The 18,980-nt window shown below is 34.8% G+C and overlaps 1 protein-coding gene across 1 annotated transcript in view; it reads right to left on the bottom strand.

Annotated features, from left to right (window-relative positions):
- The window catches only part of LOC132554340 (mucin-5AC-like), a 40,911-nt gene that overhangs the window by 18,825 nt on the left and 3,106 nt on the right, over positions 1–18,980 (bottom strand). Inside the window, exons 3-4 of the mRNA XM_060218650.1 lie at positions 14,410–15,452; positions 14,166–14,248 (exon numbers count right to left, since the gene is read on the bottom strand). Coding sequence (XP_060074633.1) covers positions 14,166–14,248; positions 14,410–15,452 — 1,126 coding nt within the window. The remainder of the gene's footprint in view (positions 1–14,165; positions 14,249–14,409; positions 15,453–18,980) is intronic.

Here is an 18,980-nt window from a genome sequence, read left to right as displayed (position 1 = left end):
TTGATATTGATTTCGGTACTGCACTACAGGAAGCAATACAGCTGAATAATTGTCTTAAGAATATCAGTAAGCGATCAAATCCCCTGTTTGTATTATCGCAAAATGTCTTGCAATATTTTTTGAATAGCGAATACATTCAGATTTTGCAACCACGGTAAATATTTGAAAGTTTTTCGTATGCCACAAAAGAATGATTGAATCGGTATTTTTGTTTGATAATTTAGTAATTAACCTTTCCAATGTGATAATTTACAATCACTTCATGTCTCCATCAGTTGTATTTAGGGCGATATATCTCAATACCGCTTAGCCCTTCAACACAATCACTGCTAAAGCTCGATATTAAACATAGCAAGGCATTCTCATATAGTTCAAAGTGGTTAGTGTATAACACTTACAACGATAAAAGGGTGACGCATGTCTTATAACCAGCCAACATAGGAGATATTCTTGGTCTATAAAACGAAGTCGGGAATTGAATTACGATTGCAGAATGACGACGAAATAACATCTAAACTGTTTTGTCGGTTTTCCGAGCTCAGAAATTTTGTGATATTCAAATATTTACATAAAATCAAAATAATTCATAGTAATTATAACTACTTACTCCGATTTGAATAATCAAAATCCACGTGGTGAGAAGTGTTTGCATGCTGGAACTCACAATCGTCCACTGACCAGATCAGATATAGATATGTATAGCCCAAGCATGGCTTGTGACTTCTGTTTCAATCTCTGGGCACGCCTACTGATAGCAAGTTAACCATTTCTTTACCATTTTGTTTTAAGTATTCGTGTCGTGACATTTGGAATGTTTTACTTTAAAATTGTTTACAAATTAAAAGTGTGAAGGATCGAAGTATTAGTTATCGGAAAACAACAATTTGTAAATATATTGACAAGAGATAAGATTTAATATTGCAGTTCATCGGGTCATGAAACGAACAGTAAAGTGTTTTAATCAAAGGAACGATTTATTGATTTGTAAAGCCATATTATAATTTCTTTCTTACAAAGTTAGTTGTATGGGCCTTAGGAAGAATCAGTTTTCTTGACATTTTGATTTATCAACAAATGGGATTCCTAACTGTCTAGTGTGATGAATAGACCATGTTTGTGAATAGTTGCTGCGAATTGTGACTTGATCGATTCAAAACGAAATATGAAATGAATTATACCCTTCTGGTAATATTTTAATCATTGAACGAGTTTATTGTCAGATATTTGTATACAGGGATACCAAATAATATTGTTTTTATTTAGTTTGCATTTGCTACATTGACCTACTGAGTGACCCTGTTAAATGATAAGGCTTACAACACAAGGAACACACCAGTTTATCTGAAGGGAATCTGTCACATTACCTACACATTTTGTTCTGTTTAGCATTGTGATTTTTGGCAGCATATACATAATCGTTAAGACGATGAGTAAAAGCTCAGCGGTAGGATACTTCAAATATGGCGCCAGGAAAACTGGTTTATCCGCGGGATTGTATCATCACATTGACACCAACAGATGCTGCTTAATTTCAACAATGTCTTTATTTAACGAATCATATCAGCTGGCTTTGTCTAATTCTAAATTTGTACTGAAATGTGTTCTTCACTTATGTCTTTCGTGCAATTTTCAAAATTGCAGGTGGTGGACACTGTATGTGGCCTTTTCTCTGTAATCATGCAAACTTTAGTCAACAAAAGTAAGAAATGTCACGTTCTGATATAAGAACAAGGGTTACAACAACGGAACCAGTAGGTTTTGACATTTCATTTAAATCACTTTCAATATCCCTCAGCTGCCTCCTTGGTTTCAAATTAAAGGCCCTAATATCAAGGACGAGTACAAGTAGGACGAAACAGCTTGTATGATGAAGTTTGATCCATTAATTGATACTAGTGTATCTTATTCTAACATTGTATCGATATGTATCATATGTATTTATATAAACATTGACACTAAACTGTCCTGTGTCATGTATTTATATAAACATTGAACTGTCCTGTAACATGTATTTATATAAGCATTTACACTGAACTGTCCTGTAATATGTATTTATATAAACATTGACACTAAACTGTCCTGTAATATGTATTTATATAAACATTGAACTGTCTTGTAATATGTATTTATATAAACATTGACACTAAACTGTCCTGTAATATGTGTTTACATACACACTAAACTGTCCTGTAATATGTATTTATATAAACACTGAACTGTCCTGTAATATGTGTTTATATAAACATTGAACTGTCCTGTAATATGTATTTATATAAACATTGAACTGTCCTGTAATATGTATTTATATAAACACTCCACTTTCCTCTTGTTTTTTGTGTGTGTGTGTGTGTGTGTGGGTGGGGAGGGAGGGGGGGGGGGTTGTGGGTTTTTTGTTTTTGTTTTGTTTTTTGTTTTTTTTTACATTTTTTAGTTTGTTATACTACAGTAAAACAGACCGGAAGGACAATATGTAGGTAACCAGAAAGTAGATACAATGGTAGGAAAACCACGTGGTCGGGCAGGTGGTGAACCTACACTTCATGTGTTTGATTTCCGACGTCTTGGTGAGAGACTCCTGTTCATACATCAGCACAAAATGACCATCCAACTGTGATTGGTGAGTACCTATACAAGTGATCCAATAACAACTTATATAATGGCACGTGAACGCTCCTACTGCGCAGAATCCGTTATCGAGCTTCTTTATGATGCAGCGGTATTCTCTAATCCTGCTGACATCATTTCATGTTTTAAGCCATGGATTCACACTGCTATCAAGTAGGCCAACAATCAGACATATTGTGTATTGTTTAGTCACGTGACACATATTTATATTTATTTTTATTTCACTCTCCAATTATTTTGATATATTTTACCGTTTGATTAATCCATGTAAACAATCGTTGAATGTTTCTATTTGTTCTGCAACCATGCTATTAAAACTCATATGTTACTTCCAACAGTCCGATGCAATTTATTTCCTAATGTAAACCTTGATCAAACACAGGCAATATACCCCGCCCTAGCCAACGAATATTGGCCTGTAAATCAGTGTGGCCATGTGTAGATAACGAAATGATGATATACTTACAGCTGTCATATCAAACCAACAATTTTCTCTTTACAGTGTGATATTAATGTTTTCAAGACAGGCTATCCTCTGTAACAGTGGTTTTTAACATTGACAAATATTACCCCGAGACATTGCCCCTCTGACTAGGTGTCTTTTTCCATGCCATCTTACTCTATAACATTGAACACTTGACGGCGTTTGTCCTCTGACCCGTACAGCTTGATTATTCTATGCTTAGTTGATTTCATAGCCTTAAATAATAAAGTTCTACTTTGTAACGCTAACCCTGTGATGTTTTACCAGGTGACATAATATTTTGTCAACAGCCCTTCATGTTCAGTCATAATGAAAGATTAGTCAGTGTAATCGACAGCCCTTCATGTTCAGGCATAATGAACGATTAGTCAGTGTAATCGACAGCCCTTCATGTTCAGTCATAATGAACGATTAGTCAGTGTAATCGACAGCCCTTCATGTTCAGGCATAATGAACGATTAGTCAGTGTAATCGACAGCCCTTCATGTTCAGTCATAATGAACGATTAGTCAGTGTAATCGACAGCCCTTCATGTTCAGTCATAATGAACGATTAGTCAGTGTAATCGACAGCCCTTCATGTTCAGTCATAATGAACGATTAGTCAGTGTAACCAACAGCACTTCATGTTCAGTCATAATGAACGATTAGTCAGTGTAACCAAAACAGCCCTTCATGTTCAGTCATAATGAAGGATTAGTCAGTGTAACCAACAGCCCTTCATGTTCAGTCATAATGAACGATTAGTCAGTGTAATCAAAACAACCCTTCATGTTCAGTCATAATGAACGATTAGTCAGTGTAACCAACAGCACTTCATGTTCAGTCATAATGAACGATTAGTCAGTGTAACCAAAACAGCCCTTCATGTTCAGTCATAATGAAGGATTAGTCAGTGTAACCAACAGCCCTTCATGTTCAGTCATAATGAACGATTAGTCAGTGTAACCAACAGCACTTCATGTTCAGTCATAATGAACGATTAGTCAGTGTAACCAAAACAGCCCTTCATGTTCAGTCATAATGAACGATTAGTCAGTGTAACCAAAACAGCCCTTCATGTTCAGTCATAATGAACGATTAGTCAGTGTAACCAACAGCACTTCATGTTCAGTCATAATGAACGATTAGTCAGTGTAATTAACAGCCCTTCACGTTCAGTCATAATGAACGATTAGTCAGTGTAACCAACAGCCCTTCATGTTCAGTCATAATGAACGATTAGTCAGTGTAACCAAAACAGCCCTTCATGTTCAGTCATAATGAAGGATTAGTCAATGTTATGACATGAAATTTCAGGAACAAGGAGTGTCGGAATCATGGAATCATATTAATGGATACAATGTGTTAAGTAAAAGTGAAATCTAAATATAGACTACGACATCTTATAGATACACTACCATGCTGTTGATTGCTTGTAAAGCACTGCCATGCCTATCGCCATAAACGTCACGACAATTTTTTGATGCAAAGAAAGTACAATGTAATACAAGAACCAAAATAGGCTACATCATGTTTTCCATTCGCCGAAATGCAATGAGATATGGAACTTATGACCTCACAGGCAAATTAGTAAAGGTCAAAGTCCATAGCTAAGTTAACAGATGTTTAACCGTGGTATATTTTCATGATCTATGTTTCATTAAAAAACACAAAACTGTGCTTAGAAAATTCCCGGCTGTCATTAAGCAAATAGCCTAGGGATACTTATAAGTTTAAGGAGAAAATTCGGACCTGCCAATTTTTAAGACATCAAATGAAATCTTTGTCAGCTAGAAATTTTATGCTGAAGAAGAGGAACGATAATAAACCAAGGACCTCAGTAGCCATATTCTTCCGCAGGTAAGACAGGGATGACGCTTTGAAGGTTGTGCCTAAACTGGCTGTAAAAAAGACAAATATCTGTTTTGACAGCCGACGTTTATCACCCAAGTGTTTGAGGAAGCCAAGAAACAGAGAACCCACTGTCGCTTTCAAGGTGATACACGGTACATTAACGGTAACTTCTCGCCTCATCATCAGTATCTTAGTAAACCTCCCTACGACCGATATGACTGATTATCGCAGAGGTCTTGGCTGGCATCATCAGCCAAAAGACGGCAAGCAGCTCGTAGGGAGTAGAGACTGCGACAACCCTTAATGGTCAAACACATCAAAATGCTCTATCAATCTTTTCTCAAGAATTACAGTATTAAGTCTAAAATACTTTTATCCGAATATGAAGACTTAATCTTTATGTAGTTATTTTTGCTGAGAGAAAGATCGATAATCTGGGTCATACAAAATTACATTCCGACTATGAATTTCATGCTACATGTAGAACTATGTAACAGTTACACATGACCCAGTGACCCAGTGGTAAATTCATTCATAAACTCTCAAATTAATGTTGATGCTAAAGTCGTATCTGAATATGTATTGCAGGTGTAAGTTTCAAAATAAGTAAAGAAGTCTTCTCCTGGGATATGTATTTATACCTGCCGAAAATACAATTTATTGATTTCCTAAAGCTCTCCAGTGAGATTGAAAGGACCAACGTATAATTATCCAAGAAAAGTAACAAAGTCGGTAGAATTGGAAATCTTAATATCAAAATCCATGTTAGAGATGATTTTGTAGAACCAGATGACAACTTTATTCACTCACTAAACTTAGATTAGAAAAGAGAGTCACAATCGTATCTTTATGATTTTGAAACGTTGAAATTATGTAATGTTTGTTTACATAGGGCTAACCAATATAAAACAAAAGTCAATAAGAATGACAAAAGACTGCTCGATTTTTGTAAGCAAAATAATATGTGTAATGTTCGAAATAATATGTGTAATGTTCGAAATAATATGTATAATGATACAATGTTCGAAATAATATGTATAATGATACAATGTTCGAAATAATATGTATAATGTTCGAAATAATATGTATAATGATACAATGTTCGAAATAATATGTGTAATGTTCGAAATAATATGAGTAATGTTCGAAATAATATGTATAATGATATAATGTTCGAAATAATATGTATAATGATATAATGTTCGAAATAATATGTGTAATGTTCGAAATAATATGTATAATGATACAATGTTCGAAATAATATGTGTAATGTTCGAAATAATATGTGTAATGTTCGGATTGCAAAATCGGCAAGACTATGAAAAAATACATGTAGTGATGTCAGCTACCTTGATCATTTATTATTGTCTTAGGATATGCTTCAGTATGTAGTATGGATTTTGATATATTAATATCTGATGTCCTTTGTAGAATAGCATTTAGCTTTTGTACATTGTATAGTGCATGTAATTATAATACCGAATGCTATGAGTATGGAGCCGTGTATATAAAATGTAAATTCAGTAAAAACAAGATTTGTATTGTGAAAGGAATGTCTGAGGATCACACGGGTAGCTTATAGGAATTAATTATAAATCAAATGAATTGTTAGATAGACACAACAACTAACTTTGTTCAACAAATTCCTACGTGTTGGAGTTGAGTATGTTCTACAAAAAGTCTTGTGTATGCACTGTACAAAGGCCACCACAAGTGTGATCTCTACAATTATCTTACCATTTTCTAGCAACTCGTTTTTAAAAGATTAAAAAAATACTACTGCGACGAGAGTGAGAGAATCCAGTTACAAAACGGGATTAAAAAGTATGTTCCTAGGACAATGATTTTTTACCTTGTCCACAAATCTGTGTTGTTGACTTGTGACAATAAAAACAAATCATTTGCTTGCGTCATAGAAACTGCCGAGGCATTTGACTGCGCATGAAATTATGACCAATTTGTTAGACTCGCCAGCATCGGCTTCAAATCAAAGTATATTCATATTACTACTTCTCTGTATATGTTTAGTGTTAATTTTTCTTTTGTTCTGATTTTGCCATATTTCCCCCGAATTTCTAATTGAATTTTGATTATCTTAACATGTCTTCGTTTACTTTGGTGTTTGAGTGCTGTTCTGCTTCATGGTCTGTTTCTGATTGGTTCGAGGACTGCAAAGATACGCATCAAAGAATAATTACCTCCCCTTGGCCGTATACAAATTTCTATTAATAACGTGTGTTATGACTTGAACTCTTCAAAGCAGTCTTTTGTAATTCACGACTTTAATGTTACTCCAACCAAACATATAACGTTGTTATCTTAATACAAACGGGATCTTATCAATCTCGTAGATAGCCGTTCTAGTGTCCAAATACAATGTATTTTGAATCACCACAGTAAAATGCCTTTTCAAAGATGGCTCGGCGCTGGTTTTCTCAGCAATGCAGTCGGCTCAGAGGCTGACGGGATGAAACATGCACACATCTTCCTAAACAAATTCAAGTCCGATTCACCTGACCTAATGGAGATGTGAACAAGCTTGGCAGCCAATGCTTTGCCCTTCTTCATTGTAACCTTTCGGTTACCTTTATCAATCACAAGGGCGAAGCCATGTATTTCTTTTGTTTTTCTCTTTGGGTGTAAAATTTGGCTTTCTTAAACAGAAATTGAAAGATGTCGTTTGAAACTGTACATCACTTATTTGCACTCGATCAAAAAATGCCATTAATATATTTGGCCTTACCTCACGACATCGCATGTTGATTTGGCAAACCTGCATTTTACATGCTACTCTTTGTCTTACATATTTTGGAGTTCTTTAAGGTCGGAAAGGTTTTATTGCTGCTGTTCGAAATATCTTTCATAAATATGACATACACGATGTATTTATGGCTTTTTCGCTAACAGGATATTCTTACACAAACATGGCAATGTCTTGTCAAAAACATTATCTCGTGTACGTGTACTGCTGACTGGTGGCGCGTCTACTTCTCAGCAGAGATGTTTCTAGATTTATGTATCAGTAATATGCTGAAAGACCTTCAATTATTTTATATTTCTCAAAGCATTTTTCCTGGGATTTTTGTAGAACACGTGCTAATGTTACAAAATTTTCGATTGTCTCTACAAATGGTTTGATATATGTATATTGCAATAAACATGTGACCGAGGCAATCGTTCATTGCATCTTCTCACGAAGAAGCTTTTCGAAGCAATGTTTCTCAAAATGTTGTCGACGACTTCACCGTTCAGCTTGACGTTTCTCTTTACCATGCGAGTCAGGATATTTTGACAGCCTCATTTCTTGACTCCCCCTCTGATCTTATTAGAGATATTTTGAAGAAGACGAAGACCTCTTCATGTCTTTAGTAGGAGAATGCTTTATCCGGATAGTCTTAGAACAATCTCTTTGTTGTCGTGTCTTGGCGAAGTGTTCACTTCGTTTTTTAAATGGTCTATGAAATAAAATCTCTGACGAATTTGAACTTAAAACTTGTGCACAAGTTTGGTTTAAAACGATCATTCATCAATCAATAATTTTTACTTTGTATACGTTAATCTCAATGTATTTCTCATTACAAAAAGAATTAAAAAACTTTGTTGTACGTTCATAGATTTTAGAAAACATCACTGGACAAAGTTTCAATGTTATTTTTATTACATGATCTTATCAGTGAAAAGTCGGATTAGTTCAGTTGTAAAACCGGGGGTAAAAAAAACGGAGAAAGTTATCGCCATTTTTTTTTAAAACATGTTTTACGGTTTATTTCTAAATGTTTTAGACACTATCAATCTTTGACATAAATGTAAAGGTTAACAATTAGGTATTCAATGAATGTTAACCTCACTATAATCGTTTGTAGTTAACGATTAACGTATCATCTTAAAAATGTAATAGAGGAGAAATCACCATTTTACATAACGTCACGTACAATAAGAAATAACGCAAAATTGTAAATATCTCAAAGTCAAGTCGATGTCGTAACACAAGAAATCATCGTAAATATGAGAACGTCGGAGTCGTAACACAAGAAATCATTGTAGATATCAGAAAGTCAAATCGATGTCGTAACACAAGAAATCATCGTAAATATCAGAAAGTCGATGTCGTAACACAAGAAATCATCGTAAATATCAGAAAGTCGAAGTCATCACACAAGAAATCATTGTGAATATCAGAAAGTCGATGTCGTAACACAAGAAAACATTGTGAATATCAGAAAGTCGATGTCGTAACACAAGAAATCATCGTAAATATCAGAAAGTCGTAGTCGTAACACAAGAAATCATTGTAAATATCAGAAAGTCGATGTCGTAACACAAGAAATCATCGTAAATATCAGAAAGTCGTAGTCGTAACACAAGAAATCATTGTGAATATCAGAAAGTCAAGTCGAAGTCGTAACACAAGAAATCATTGTAAATATCAGAAAGTCGATGTCGTAACACAAGAAATCATTGTAAATATCAGAAAGTCGGAGTCGTAACACAAGAAAACATTGTAAATATCAGAAAGTCGGAGTCGTAACACAAGAAATCATTGTAAATTTCAGAAAGTCGGAGTCGTAACACAAGAAATCATTGTAAATATCAGAAAGTCGGAGTCGTAACACAAGAAATCATTGTAAATATCAGAAAGTCAAGTCGATGTCGTAACACAAGAAATCATCGTAAATATCAGAAAGTCGGAGTCGTAACACAAGAATTCATTGTAAATTTCAGAAAGTCGGAGTCGTAACACAAGAAATCATTGTAAATATCAGAAAGTCAAGTCGAAGTCGTAACACAAGAAATCTTTGTAAATATCAGAAAGTCGGAGTCGTAACACAAGAATTCATTGATGATATCAGAAAGTCAAGTCGATGTCGTAACACAAGAAATCATTGTAAATATCAGAATGTCAAGTCGATGTCGTAACACAAGAAATCATTGTAAATATCAGAATGTCAAGTCGGAGTCTTAACACAAGAAAACATTGTAAATATCAGAAAGTCGTAGTCGTAACACAAGAAATCTTTGTAAATATCGGAAAGTCAAGTCGATGTCGTAACACAAGAAATCATCGTAAATATCAGAAAGTCGGAGTCGTAACACAAGAAAACATTGTAAATATCAGAAAGTCGTAGTCGTAACACAAGAAATCATTGTAAATATCAGAAAGTCAAGTCGATGTCGTAACACAAGAAATCATTGTAAATATCAGAAAGTCGTAGTCGTAACACAAGAAATCATTGTAAATATCAGAAAGTCGAAGTCGTCACACAAGAAATCATTGTAAATATCAGAAAGTCGATGTCGTCACACAAGAAATCATTGTAAATATCAGAAAGTCGATGTCGTCACACAAGAAATCATTGTAAATATGAGAACGTCGGAGTCGTAACACAAGAAATCATTGTGAATATCAGAAAGTCAAGTCGATGTCGTAACACAAGAAATCATTGTAAATATCAGAAAGTCAAGTCGAAGTCGTAGCACAAGAAATCTTTGTAAATATCAGAAAGTCGGAGTCGTAACACAAGAATTCATTGTAGATATCAGAATGTCAAGTCGAAGTCGTAACACAAAAAATCATCGTAAATATCAGAAAGTCGAAGTCGTAACACAAGAAATCATTGTGAATATCAGAATTCGTAGTCGTAACACAAGAAATCATTGTAAATATCAGAAAGTCGATGTCGTTACACAAGAAATCATTGTAAATATCAGGAAGTCGACGTCGTAACACAAGAAATCATTGTAGATATAAGAAAGTCAAGTCGATGTCGTAACACAAGAAATCATTGTAAATATCAGAAAGTCAAGTCGAAGTCGTAACACAAGAAATCATTGTAAATATCAGAAAGTCAAGTCGAAGTCGTAACACAAGAAATCATTGTAAATATCAGAAAGTCGAAGTCGTAACACAAGAAATCATTGTGAATATCAGAATTCGTAGTCGTAACACAAGAAATCATTGTAAATATCAGAAAGTCGATGTCGTAACACAAGAAATCATTGTAAATATCAGAACGTCGAAGTCGTCACACAAGAAATCATTGTAAATATCAGAACGTCGAAGTCGTCACACAAGAAATCATTGTAAATATCATTGTAACACAAGAAATATCAGAAAGTCAAGTCTCGATGTCGTAACACAAGAAATCGAAAGTCGTCGTAACACAAGAAATCATTGTAAATATCAGAAAGTCGGAGTCGTAATACAAGAAATCATTGTAAATATCAGAACGTCGAAGTCGTCACACAAGAAATCATTGTAGATATCAGAAAGTCAAGTCGATGTCGTAACACAAGAAATCATTGTAAATATCAGAAAGTCGTAGTCGTAACACAAGAAATCATTGTAAATATCAGAACGTCGAAGTCTTCACACAAGAAATCATTGTAGATATCAGAATGTCAAGTCGTAACACAAGAAATCATTGTAAATATCAGAACGTCGAATTACTCAATGTCAAAGCAATGCTCCCTCTACATGTCAAGATCGATCGTACGGAAACAACGTAATGTAACATACATACAGGTTTTTAAACGGGTCCCAGCTGGCACTTAGTTCTGGCTAACATTAAAAATATATAACATTGTCATTATTATAGACTCTTTTTAATTTAAATGTGAGATTGTCGTTACTCCCAGAGAATCGCTATCAACAGAATCACGAATTTTGAAGGTAATTTCAAAATAAATAACTTTTATCAGGTCTGTTTCAGATTTACGAAATCTATCGCATTAAACAGCTCAAGTGTTCTTATAATGCAGTCCGATGGGTTCTCTTATAATTTCTCATATTTGTGAAGTGATAGTTCAAACTCTGTTATATATTTCTGATGGCGTCTGCGCTTTCTGAAAATGGAAAATAAAACAATCATATCATTAAGAAAATCAATATCGTGCTGATAATCTTGATTTGTGTTCTCCTCGAAATGTAAATGTAAGGGGCACAAATTATTTTTTTTTGGGGGGGGATTAAAGTTAAAGTTTCATGAAAGAAACTGATGTACTTTTAAAGAATTAACTGTTGTTGCTTAAAGAAAATGTTAAATGATAGAAATATCAGCTAGGTAGTTTCTAACAAATAGCGTGGAAGTTCCGAACGACGCATGCAGAAGTTTAATTAATTTTTGTGTATATCACTATGGTAACCTTTTCGTTCTGGACTATACTGCTTTATTGTGTTTCGCCTCACAATCTCAAAAACTAAGAAGCCCAATGGCATAATTGGTCACCTGACTTTTATAAAGATTTTTTTCTGTTTTTAACCGTCATAGAAATTAACTGGTAAACAAAATAAGATCGGAACAAATTACCAGTAATGCAAATTATTGACATCTCAACCTAAAGATAAAGTGTGAGAAATAAACTACAACAAATATATCACTGGTCCTTATGACCAGGAGAAACCTACACATAAGGTTTGAGAAATAAACAACAACAAATATATTACTGGTCCTTATGACCAGGAGAAACCTACACATAAAGTTTGAGAAATAAACAACAACAAATATATTACTTGTCCTTATGACCAGGAGAAACCTACACATAAAGTTTGAGAAATAAACAACAACGAATATATTACTGGTCCTTATGACCAGGAGAAACCTACAGATAAAGTTTGAGAAATAAACTAACAAATATATTACTGGTCCTTATAACCAGAAGAAACCTACACATAAAGTTTGAGAAATAAACTACAACAAATATATCACTGGTCCTTATGACCAGGAGAAACCTACACATAAGGTTTGAGAAATAAACAACAACAAATATATTACTGGTCCTTATGACCAGGAGAAACCTACACATAAAGTTTGAGAAATAAACAACAACAAATATATTACTTGTCCTTATGACCAGGAGAAACCTACACATAAAGTTTGAGAAATAAACAACAACGAATATATTACTGGTCCTTATGACCAGGAGAAACCTACAGATAAAGTTTGAGAAATAAACTAACAAATATATTACTGGTCCTTATAACCAGAAGAAACCTACACATAAAGTTTGAGAAATAAACAACAACAAATATATTACTGGTCCTTATGACCAGGAGAAACCTACACATAAAGTTTGAGAAATAAACAACAACAAATATATTACTGGTCCTTATGACCAGGAGAAACCTACAGATAAAGTTTGAGAAATAAACTAACAGATATATTACTGGTCCTTATAACCAGGAGAAACCTACACATAAAGTTTGAGAAATAAACAACAACAAATATATTACTGGTCCTTATGATCAGGAGAAACCTACACATAAAGTTTGAGAAATAAACTAACAAATATATTACTGGTCCTTATGACCAGGAGAAACCTACACATAAAGTTTGAGAAATAAACAACAACAAAAATATTACTGGTCCTTATGACCAGGAGAAACCTACACATAAAGTTTGAGAAATAAACAATAACAAATATATTACTGGTCCTTATGACCAGGGAAACCTACACATAAAGTTTGAGAAATAAACAATAACAAATATATTACTGGTCCTTATGACCAGGGAAACCTACACATAAAGTTTGAGAAATAAACAACAACAAATATATTACTGGTCCTTATAACCAGGAGAAACCTACACATAAAGTTTGAGAAATAAACTAACAAATATATTACTGGTCCTTATGACCAGGAGAAACCTACACATAAAGTTTGAGAAATAAACTAACAAATATATTACTGGTCCTTATGACCAGGGAAACCTACACATAAAGTTTGAGAAGTTTACTGTAACTCTGCAGGTTAAATATAGTCCTCTATGAGTCATTTGTTTTCCTGATGTGTCTGAAAATAGAGTGACCACTTCTAGATGAAATTTGAGAAAGATCGTTTCATAACTTTGGGCGAAAATAATTACATATTAATTCAATACAAAGCGAACCATTTCAATATTTTACCACATATACCATATTTTTGTAAAATTTTAAAAATGAAATCAATATGGGTTTTGAGAAGGAGATTTTTGAATTTTAAGTTAATTTGAAGCCACTTTGCCCCTTACAAAAGGCCCATTAAAGGTGGTGACAGTACTATTGGCATTTGCCTTTTCTTAGGGCTTTCTGTAACATTGACCACGTGTTTATTCGGACGCACAATGGCTGATGCATAACGGACGGTTGCAATAGGTCACATGGGACTTTAACTCAAGTGTCCATCTATTGATAATGGATTATGTAAACTGATGACAAAATAGTATAAAGATACACTCACTGCTTACCTTATTACTTGACAAATAACTAACGCCGTGATGAATAACGCCACAATCCCTATAACCACTGCCACGATAGTCATATCCAAACCCTGCTAACAATCAAGTTAACATATTAAGTTTCAACATAAACCATATAAATGTCTTATTAGACATTATCGCATCTGAATAGACTAAAATATATTCTGGAATTGATAGACATATATAATTGAAGTAGCCTTGTCAACAATAGCATGTTAAACCATAACATCACCTTCTTGGCTTTACTTCCTGTTGAGGAGGAGTGTGGTGGTAGAGTATTCGTTACAGTGGTAAACTGTGCTCCAGTTGAACGTAAATATCCACTGAAATCCTTTCTTTTGATCATGATGTCGCTGACGTTAATAGTTGTAGTTATGTAACTGATGTCGTCATTGGTTGTGGAAAGTGCATTGTTGATGTCATTTGTGTGAGCATTCGTACCGATGACGTCATTAGCAGAGGAAATCATATCCTTGACCTTATTTGTGTGAGCATTCGTACTGATGACGTCATTTGCTGAGGAAATTGTATCATTGACGTCATTTGTGTGAGCATTCGTACTGATGACGTCATTTGCTGAGGAAATCATATCCTTGACCTTATTTGTGTGAGCATTCGTACCGATGACGTCATTTGCAGAGGAAATCATATCCTTGACCTTATTTGTGTGAGCATTCGTACTGATGACGTCATTTGCTGAGGAAATTGTATCATTGACATCATTTGTGTGAGCATTCGTACTGATGACGTCATTTGCTGAGGAAATTGTATCATTGACATCATTTGTGTGAGCATTCGTACTGATGACGTCATTTGCTGAGGAAATTGTATCATTGACGTCATTTGTGTGAGCATTCGTACTGATGACGTCATTTGCTGAGGAAATCATATCCTTGACCTTATTTGTGTGAGCATTCATACCGATGATGTCATTTGCAGAGGAAATCATATCCTTGACCTTATTTGTGTGAGCATTCGTACTGATGACGTCATTTGCTGAGGAAATTGTTTCATTGACGTCATTTGTGTGAGCATTCGTACTGATGACGTCATTTGCTGAGGAAATTGTATCGTTGACGTCATTTGTGTGAGCATTCGTACCGATGACGTCATTTGCTGAGGAAATTTTATCGTTGGCGTCATTTGTGTGAGCATTCGTACTGGCAGAATTCGTTCTGATGGCGTCATTCGCTGATGAAACAGCATTGTTGTCCACGCGTGTTTTTTTCTTTATGGTGTTGTCATTTCCATTTGATGATGTTTTGCATGAGGTTCCTGAAATTAAACATGATTTTATATACATATGTTTTCTAAGCTGAATTTCGTAGTATATCTCTAGTTCATTCTGTTGTTGACCTGAGCTAGAAATAAACAGACCAATCGTTCTACATGCACACTAAAAGAAGATATATATAGTTTATAAATTTATCCAAAATTCACAATTTGTTTTATATATATTCCTTAGTGAACTTATTCTCTTTAAGCTAAACTGATGACAGGAATCAAAATTAGTTGGTAGTCATCTAAATATTTTACAAAATCTAGAGAAAAATGTAAAAATCTAAATTGAATTATCCTTTTCAATTATGATATTGTTGAAGTCATGTCTTTCGTTTATCATATTATTAACTTTGTCTTTTATCAAATAGAAGACTAAATAAATAACCAAGACAGTTGATACAGATTATGTTCATATTTATTTTGAGGGATGCAATATTTTATATAGATGGCGAATATAGGTCAATGACTTCAACTGAATCAGCATAAGAATGGAGGAAACTGGGTACAGAAAATTCCTCCAAAAATAGCTGATGTTAACTAGTAAGTGAGGCATTAATATTAAATTCAGGAAATAATAAGCAATCTGTTGTCAGAGTGCAAAAAACTGAGCCACTGCAAGGAGTGTAGTTGAAGTCTTGACAGATAGGTTCCTGATGTCCAGGTCACTGCAAAGACACAAAAACAAAAAGCACAGCAGAATTTGAAATGAAAACGGGAGGGGTGGGAGGGATATTTTTTCACTAAAACGTCCACTGATCTCTTTGCTGCCTAAGCTTGACCTTGCAAAATGGCGAATGCACGGCTATGACGTAATGAACATCAAGGGAGTTAACTCTACAGATACAAGGGACATAACTCTAACGACTTTAACTAAAGTTGGAATAGCTGACCGTAAGGAGTGTGTGGTCTTAATATGATAAATTAAATTATTATAATGAAATAATTTTTTCATCTGTTTCTGTTATGGTATTGTTGACGTCATCTGTTTCTGTTATGGTATAGTTGACGTCATCTGTTTCTGTTATGGTTTTTTTTACGTTATCTGTTTCTGTTATGTTATAGTTGACGTCATCTGTTTCTGTTATGGTATAGTTGACGTCATCTGTTTCTGTTATGGTATAGTTGACGTCATCTGTTTCTGTTATGTTATAGTTGACGTCATCTGTTTCTGTTATGGTATAGTTGACGTCATCTGTTTCTGTTATGGTATAGTTGACGTCATCTGTTTCTGTTATGGTATAGTTGACGTCATCTGTTTCTGTTATGGTATAGTTTGATCTGTTTCTGTTATTTGTTTCTGTTATGGTATAGTTGACGTTATCTGTTTCTGTTATGGTATGACGTCATCTGTTTCTGTTATGGTATAGTTGACGTCATCTGTTTCTGTTATGGTATAGTTGACGTCATCTGTTTCTGTTATGGTATTGTTGACGTCATTTGTTTCTGTTATGGTATAGTTGACGTTATCTGTTTCTGTTATGGTATAGTTGACGTCATCTGTTTCTGTTATGGTATAGTTGACGTCATCTGTTTCTGTTATGGTATAGTTGACGTCATTTGTTTCTGTTATGGTTTTTTCTTGACGTTATCTGTTTGTTGTCATCATCTGTTTCTGATGGAGGAATGAAGACCGTAAAACAAAATTTTCATCCACATGCATCGTTTGAAACCCTATGTTAGGAATTTGTCGGTGAGTTTACTACTCGTGACCATGGAAACAGACCATTGAATATCGAATCACGAAGAAACGCGATGGTTTACTATGACACAGGATGTCCCTATCTTATGAAACCAACATGTAATGTGATAGTTTATTTCAAGTTCAGAACCCACCTTTCAAATAAGTAACCAACATGTTATGTGATGCTTTATTTTAAGTTCGGAAACCACCTTTCAAATAAGTAACCAACATGTAATGTGATGGTTTATTCTAAGTTCAGAAACCATCTTTCAAATAAGAAACTAACATGCAATATAATGAATTACTTTGAGTGATAAAGTTCCCCTAACGAAACCATTATGTAATGCGATTGTATACTTTGAGTAAGGAAGTACCACTAAACAGACATGTAATGCGGTAGTATACTTCGAATTAAGAAGTTCCCGATCCATCATAGAAACCAGCATGTTCACTTTGTGCCATTTAATCCTAACCCCGAATCAGAAACCGACATGTAAAACAATGGTTTAACTTTAGTCAGAAAGTGACCACGAAGTGACCAATATGCAATGATTTACTTTGAGTAAGGAAGTCTTCCCCACGAAGTGACCAATATGCGATGGTTTAATTTGAGTAAGGAAGTCTTCCCCACGAAGTGACCGATATGCGATGGTTTACTTTGAGTAAGGAAGTCTTCCCCACGAAGTGACCGATATGCGATGGTTTACTTTGAGTATGGAAGTCTTCCCCACGAAGTGACCGATATGCGATGGTTTACTTTGAGTGAGGAAGTCTTCCCCACGAAGTGACCGATATGCGATGGTTTACTTTGAGTGAGGAAGTCTTCCCCACGAAGTGACCGATATGCGATGGTTTACTTTGAGTGAGGAAGTCTTCCCCACGAAGTGACCGATATGCGATGGTTTACTTTGAGTGAGGAAGTCTTCCCCACGAAGTGACCGATATGCGATGGTTTACTTTGAGTGAGGAAGTCTTCCCCACGAAGTGACCGATATGCGATGGTTTACTTTGAGTGAGGAAGTCTTCCCCACGAAGTGACCGATATGCGATGGTTTACTTTGAGTGAGGAAGTCTTCCCCACGAAGTGACCGATATGCGATGGTTTACTTTGAGTGAGGAAGTCTTCCCCACGAAGTGACCGATATGCGATGGTTTACTTTGAGTGAGGAAGTCTTCCCCACGAAGTGACCGATATGCGATGGTTTACTTTGAGTGAGGAAGTCTTCCCCACGAAGTGACCAATATTCGCCCTAAAGAAACCAACTTGTTATGCGATAGATTAATTTGAGGAAGCAAGTTCCCACTTTCCATTTACATTGTAACTGAACTTCTTAAAACAGACAATTAATCTAAACTATGACTGACATTCTTTATAATGGATGTCTCAATGATTATCTTCATGTGACGTTTTCTCATCTTGTTGGTAATACTTCTTGATATAACATATCCATATATATTTGACAAAGCTTTGTGTCTGTCACAATGTGATATTTTTACCTGAGAGAAAAACTTTGTTACACAGTGATATATTTACCTGGGAGAAAGGCTTTGTTACACAGTGATATATTTACCTGAGACACAGACTGTGTTACACAGTGATATATTTACCTGGGAGAAAGGCTTTGTTACACAGTGATATATTTACCTGAGAGAGACTGTGTTACACAGTGATATATTTACCTGAGAGAGACTGTGTTACACAGTGATATATTTACCTGAGAGACAGACTTTGTTACACAGTGATATATTTACCTGAGAGACAGACTTTGTTACACAGTGATATATTTACCTGAGAGACAGACTTTGTTACACAGTGATATATTTACCTGAGAGACAGACTT

The sequence above is a fragment of the Ylistrum balloti genome, unplaced genomic scaffold (genome assembly GCF_031769215.1).
Source record: "Ylistrum balloti isolate Yb309-2 unplaced genomic scaffold, AGI_CSIRO_Ybal_v1 Utg369640, whole genome shotgun sequence".
Classification (NCBI taxonomy): domain Eukaryota; kingdom Metazoa; phylum Mollusca; class Bivalvia; order Pectinida; family Pectinidae; genus Ylistrum; species Ylistrum balloti.
Note: the sequence above shows the minus strand (reverse complement) of the source record. Positions and strands in the feature narration are given on the sequence as shown.